General features: G+C 39.9%; 1 protein-coding gene across 1 annotated transcript; it reads right to left on the bottom strand.

The window, feature by feature from the left end:
* Window positions 1-469: 469 nt before the first annotated feature.
* LOC128256261 (transforming growth factor beta activator LRRC32) lies at window positions 470-6629 on the bottom strand. The gene is made up of 7 exons (XM_052986544.1): window positions 6326-6629; window positions 2458-2640; window positions 2093-2236; window positions 1823-2027; window positions 1182-1367; window positions 946-1101; window positions 470-886 (listed from the first exon to the last, which is right to left on the bottom strand). Exons 2-7 carry the CDS (start codon window positions 2635-2637, stop codon window positions 729-731), a joined length of 1029 nt encoding a protein of 342 aa, XP_052842504.1. The 5' UTR covers window positions 2638-2640; window positions 6326-6629; the 3' UTR covers window positions 470-728.
* Window positions 6630-6890: the final 261 nt, after the last annotated feature.

Here is a 6890-nt window from a genome sequence, read left to right as displayed (position 1 = left end):
CAAGTGGGCGAATTCCCCAAAGTTATTGCATACTTTGTGGCTGCTTTGAAAAAGTAGTACTTTTGAAAGTGCTGCAAAATTGTTTGCCTACTTTAAAGCTGCTAGTACACAATGTGTTTGCAAATGCACAGCGTCATACTAAAACAAAGTTAAAGAATGCTTGCAATTGAAATTCTTAGCTATATAAATATTAAAGTTTAATAAAAATGTATCATTTAGCTATTTAAATTAGCTATTGATTTTATTTACATACAAATTCAACCAGGAATAAACAACTTATGATGAAAGTTAATAAATTCTTATAGATGTTACGTGATATATTAAATCTATAAATTCAAATTGTGTGCCCATGAAAGAAGCACCGGAAAAAACTTTAGCCCGTTTATACCTTACCATCGCTGTTGTTATGTGCGGGAAATTCAAACCATTTTCAGTTGGAAGCATTCCATACTCAAAAATCAAAATGTAATCCCATTTTAAATTAAAGTTTTATTGTCATTCGTTATAATTTGTCGATTGCTTTTCATACCTATTAAATAAATGTTACTTATACATAAAACGAAGTAAATAAGCGGTGGCATTTGAGCAAGGCATTTATCTTTGATTGTGTGGTGTTTTAGTTTTGGTGATTTTTGGTGAATGATTCGATTCTCTAAGGCTAAACTAAGACGTAATGATATGTAATAAATAACTGGCCACTAAAACTAACTAATTAACTAACTAAAGTGCTATTTTCGGGCAGTATCACAGTGCAGAGGCTCGTCCTCCGGATGACGGTTGTTGATGGCGTTTTTGGGCGAGATCACAAAAGGCTTTCGCTTCTGGACATTTCTCTTTCGTCTTTGGGCTCGTTTTCTCCGGTAATGTATCACGCAGAAGATGACAACTGTCGAAATATATACATTTATAACGTTTTTTTATATAACTATATCAGCCAATACTCACTTATTAGCACGATACAAACGCCTCCAAAACAGCCTGCGCCAAAGAGCCACAAGCTGCGCGTCTCGGCCAACTCCACAGTCGTCTGGCAACTGGCGAACGTCGCCGAGTGGATCGTCCGATTGTAGGGCAGTGGACATTCGCGGATGTCGAGCGCCTCTGAAAATGGAATTGCAAGTTGGTCATGTGCCAAAATTAGCAGCTGCTCCGACCGCATCGCCTCCATCGCCATCACTTACCCATGCAAACGGGCACGAACTTCGGACTGGCGCCGAGCATCATGAGATGATTGGTGACCTGCTGGCAGCCACACTGGCTGAGCTGCGACTTGGTCAGATCGATGACCTGCAGGTGACACAGGTTCGCCAGGCTGTCGATCTTGAATTCCTGCAGCGGGTTCATTGAGGCATTCAGTTGCCAGAGCTCTGAAGAAATTGCATGGTGAAAATGGTGTTAGTTAGGTGAAAGTGGCCCTTTGTTCAACAATTTTAAAAAAGGGTATTCATATTAGATAGCTCTGTTAATTAATCAAATGTGTTGAAAAGTGTATTTTTGAAGTAGGCCACACTTAAATTATGTGTATTAATTTTGAATATCTTGTAGAGGTAAATTAAAAACGTCAAAACACATTTAATTAGTGTAAGGTATGATCTCATAAAAATATTAATGTTGGCCAAAATGTCACCCAAAACGGAAATTTAAATTTAATATTAAACTTTGATCTATAGGTTACTCATAAGAAATAAATTTAAGCATTTATCCTAATGGGCAACATAATCTTGCAACGTAAGTATTTGTTATAAGTTAAATTCGGTTTTCCAGATTTGTTGATTTGAGTAAAAACCTTAATCGACTTATAGACTCATAGACTTTTACTTACTAGGTAGTATCCCCAGGTCGGGCAACTCCTGCAGTTCGCAGTTTGCAATGTTCAGGTACTCCAGTGGTGCCCGGACGGGCTTCTCCAGCGCCTGGAGGTTCAGGGATGTCAGCTCGTTGCTGTCGATATAGAGATTTCTCAGTCGTGGCAGCTGAAACAACTCCAGCGGAATCGTTGTCAGTCCATTATTCGAAAGATCTATTTCCTGGGAATGCCGATTAGAGAATTAATTAAAGACATAGTCGCTGATTAATTGGATGTCGTTGTTACCTGGAGCGAGGTGAGTGGCTCAAAAGTTCCCGGCTCCACCGATAAGATCATGTTATCATAGAGCATCAGAAACTTAATGTCTGTGTACCTTTGAAACGAGCCACTTTTCAACTTCCTGATGCGATTGTGCGATAGGTCCAGAACCTACAAAAATTGCCAACGAATTGTCTGATCATTAAGTGACAGTTGAGAGTTATGAATGGTTAGGGTTCCCATATACCGCGATCGTATGTACGTGCATCCGTGTAATGGATAAATTTATGTTTGTGGGCAACTTCTTTATTCTTTAATTAAGCTCAATTGAGGCTAAATGTGGCGAGGGGCCGATGACGACGTGGTCGTCTGACCCCGCGATCGTTACTCACCTCCACCGAGGTCTTGAGGTTCTGGGGCACCTCCTTGAGGTCCAGATCGTAGCACCGAATGCGCAGCAGCTTCTCGATACGGCCGTAAGTGCACTTGCGTTCTTCCTGCAGGATAAATCCGGCGGAACGCAGACATTGAAGACACACGATGAACGTCAGCAGCTGCCAATGCAGTTCCATGCTCTGCCAAAGTAAACAAATAAAATAAATTTATATATAATATATAGAGCTGACCCATCGAAACTGTGGCTTCGACAATTTTGGCGCTAACTTGTTTATTTTCTTGACTGGAACTAGAACAATAAATTAATTCGAACGATCACTCGTGGGCGCGTCAAAGCGTTTATTTTCGAATTAGCAATTTACAAGATCATTGCCGATCGCCAGGGGTCTGGGTCTGGGTTGGTTTTTAGGGGTGAATCCATGTCCGAAACTGAAAGCGCTCGATCAAGCGAAGCTCCCGCACCTTGCAAATGGAATTAACCCATGAAAACAGATACACATATACAGCTGCAGAATTCAAAACAATGCTAAAATTCGAAGCCTAGGTCAGCTGTTGACCAGCGTATGAGCGATGCTCACATTGCGTATACGTAACACACAATCAGTGTCATTCCGGCTGCATTCATGCACAATAACAAACGATGATTCCGCATTGCGGCGGAAACAGTTGCAGCCCTATAATAATAAAAGCAACTAGCCCGAAAATAACTGACTCACTGCCTTATAGATAGATTCATTTTGGGAGAGTCTTGACAGCAAGTGTTCGGTGTCTGTTTCCTTGTACAATATCTTATCGCCTTTTTGCGTATATCTTTTAATTCAACATCAAACAGCAAGTGTGGTAGCCATAAATCATCCAAATATTCCATTAGAATGCTTTTATGGCTCTTTGCAATGTGTCAGATTCACAAACACTCTCCTCAATTTGCCAAAAAAAAAAAAAAGGAAAAGTGGAAAACAATAATCGATTATGGGCCAGAAATAGGAATTCTACAACGTGATTTATACCTCCGCATAAGTACATATATCTTGACATGATCTTAACATGTAAGCCCACTCGGAATGCACATTTGGGAAATTGAAATGGCCAGAATCCATTGTTAATGTCTCTGTCACGCCCCATTGAAGGGCAATTAGAAAATTGCACGTTTCCCCCAACTTTGTATCAGCTGCCTTTGCGTGATTTTGCTTTGTGAAATATGTGAAAATGGAAACCGAACCTCATGAGTAATATCTTGAGTATTGTAATTTTGCATTTGTGACATTCGGGTTAATTGCTGTCGCAGCTGAAGTTTTGTTTTGCCCAACAAAACTGAATTTCTCGAGAAATCAATTGTATGTCAGCAAAAAAACGGGAAGTTCTATTTACCCAAACCTTAAATGTTTGCCAACGAATGATGAACGACACTCAGATATCCATCCATATTGGCAAAACACTTTGAGCCCGCACAAGTGGCGGAATTAAGACGTATCGAAACGTCGTTGGCCGATAAGATCTTGGCCTTTTACAAAGAAAACAAAAGAGTGCGAATCATTTATAAAGTTAGTAACGATTCGTTGGTCATACTAGAAACAAAATAATGATTCATGGCCCATATTTAGCCGCCATGAATCCCCCATTTATTAATTTTTGTTATTTTCCTGCTAGCTGAAGTGTCTTGGCCTTTGACCAAAAAATGTTGCGCCCCACTTGAGAGACATATGCTCTTCAAAACAGTCCTGCCAATAAGTTTGCTCCAAGCCAAAGCAAAACCAGTCGCACACTTTCGCCGCCCAGTGTACGCCACCTCTGTCATTAGAGCTGCCTGTCGGATAAGCGAAAAAACGAAGCAGAAAAATATCAAAAGAAATATTGAAGCTATTTCCACACTTTTTGGGACTGACAGCAACCGCAACAAAGGCTATAAATATATTTCATATATTTAAATTAAAATTAAGCATAAAAGCCAAAAACGGCGGTGAGAACAAGAGGGCAATATAAACAGTGGCGGCCAACTGCAAACTTATGGATTCGAAGAGTTTTTATTCTTTTCCCTTCCGCCTCTAATATAAAATTCTTTATTTTGGGGGGCTCAGAATTCAAAGAAATTGGCCATAAAAAGGGCTAATGCCAGGCACCAAATGGAATATCCACTATCGATCCCGATCCCGATACCGCCTCCCAAATCAAATGGGGTATCAGCCTTAGCCTTAGACATTGTTCTATTAGAGGTGGATTTGGTAGGGGTCAGAATTTATGTTTTCCACTTTGGCCGCATTTGTTCCCATATTTATTTATATATTAGGCTCAATCAAGCGGCTGCCGCCGACCAGACAAACAATGGGAAATGCGAATGGGGTGGCAGAAATGGGTTACGGATCGGAACGGTCCAAGGCAATACTCCCACACCCACCTCTCGGGTTCCGACTGTCGACCAACGCATTGCAGCCTGCCCGATATGATAAATATGACGACGAGGGATTATTTATCTGTTCTTCGGGCCAAGCGATTATGGGGATAACAAAACGCAACATGGAATCGAAAACCCCCTAAAAAAAAAATTGGGTGGCATAAAAAACTCGAAATTAGTATCAAATATTTTAATAACATTCTAAACATTTGTGAATGGATTTATGTGCTCTTGTGATAGTTCCTGTCACACATTGTGGGCGTCGAAAAAGATGCATATATTATCGGGCAAGCCCGTGCATGATGAGCATATATCTTTCGACCAGGACCCCCCGCCTTTCTCTCACTCTCAACAGGTGGGTGAGCTGGAGGGCCCCGAGATTTATGCACATTTCTCGACAGTACGATAAAGATTTATTTGTTTGGACTTTTCGCTCTGATGCTGTGATGAAACATCGCTTGAGACAACTTTTACTATTGTGTCGTCAGATCTCGGTTACCTTCTTGGTCCCCGACAAATGCCATTGGGTAATAATCACATTTTCTTGAAAGCTTATCAAAGTACTTCAAGTATTCTTATCGGGTTTGTTCCCGTTTCCGTCGTAAAGTTATTTCCAAATTATAACAGCGATGCAAAGAACAAAAAAAAATTAATTAAATGGCTATAACAACGACCCCGTAAAGAATGGTGTAGTATAAAAAAGCGTTGTTCATTTATTTCAATTAAACACAATCAAGAAAACATTCGCCTCGAGAATGAAAAGAGGAAAAAAACAAAAGAATCCAAACCAGATACAGTTACTTGCCAATCGGAATGCCAGTCGATATGATCGTGTCACCCTAAGAAATGTTTATTTATGCTTAAACTTTGAATACCTAAGAAACTCTTTGGTAAACAACAAATTTTCAATGAAAATATTATGTTTCAATCTGTTATTTTGTAGAGCTTTACTTTGTTCAGCACGTTTTTCCCTTCAGACTTTCGTTTCTTTTTCTTGAACACACGCTGTAAGATTAGTCTCCCCCTTGATAAGCAGGTGTTTCTATACGAACGTTAAGTACTGAATAAACACTCATGCTTTTTATCCCTAAAACTTTTTCTTTTCATACATACACATCAAGTATATAATGTGACTTTCGTTTTATCTGAAAGATATGTACGGTACACACAGAAGCCTCCAATTGCCGTTGTGCTGCCTCCCCTAATTGAAATCAATTTAACTTGGACTCTATCGCATTATGTTGTAGTAGAGACTCTTTTGGATCCGGACACTTCAGCTCGACAAAAACCAGAGACTGGGGCACATTTCAATGCTAAGTTTGCTGATTAGAAAATTTCATTTAACGGCTGCAGCTGTTGTGCAATCTAGTCGCAGTACTATGTGGTTCCACTATTGATGATAACCCACCGCCCCTTACTATGAGTCGAAAACAACAAACGATAACGTTCTGTAACAGATTTTGCTATCAGCTTACCGCTTGGAAATTTCAAGTGTTCAGGTATAATCCCATTTAAAGTTGCAGACGATAATCCTTAGGAAGTGACTTGATTGTTATTTCACTTTGTACACTTCATTTGTTTTCTTCTATAAACTTGTATAAATATTTTATGCTTCGTATATATTTTTAAAACACTTTTGTATATTTTCTTTTAAATATTTAAATTATAAACAGCTTGCGGCGGAAAATAATAGAGCGACCGTTACGGAGCGTGCACGTTAGCCGGAACCGTTCAATTCAACCGCAGACATAGAATTGAAACGATCGGTTCAGTTTTGGGCCTTTCGGACTCCGACGATCGCCGAGCACTCACTCGCACCGAAAAACACTGATAAAGCAGACGAACACTCACAGATGAACAGATGACACTGCTGCAGCGGGAAAACTCGAAAAGAAAATTCGGGAGAGAGAGAGCATCTCCGTGATAACAACAATAGAAACTGATACACTGTGCCGCTGAAAATTGAAATGTTTTAGGGGTTTTGACAGCTCAAATGTGGATATTTCTGATTTAGCCGGCCACTCATTCAATTAGCAAATA

The sequence above is a fragment of the Drosophila gunungcola genome, assembly GCF_025200985.1.
Source record: "Drosophila gunungcola strain Sukarami chromosome 2R unlocalized genomic scaffold, Dgunungcola_SK_2 000013F, whole genome shotgun sequence".
Taxonomy (NCBI): Eukaryota; Metazoa; Arthropoda; class Insecta; order Diptera; family Drosophilidae; genus Drosophila; species Drosophila gunungcola.
This window is presented reverse-complemented; position numbering and strand designations above follow the sequence as displayed.

Excerpts from the sequence above, each read along its gene's own strand:
- LOC128256261 (XM_052986544.1), bottom strand. The coding sequence starts at position 2,637 with ATGGAACTGCATTGGCAGCTGCTGACGTTCATCGTGTGTCTTCAATGT. Across the intron at positions 2,237-2,457 it reads ACCTCAAGACCTCGGTGGAG|GTTCTGGACCTATCGCACAA; the intron begins GTGAGTAACGAT and ends CAATTTTTGTAG. Across the intron at positions 2,028-2,092 it reads AGCCACTCACCTCGCTCCAG|GAAATAGATCTTTCGAATAA; the intron begins GTAACAACGACA and ends CGGCATTCCCAG.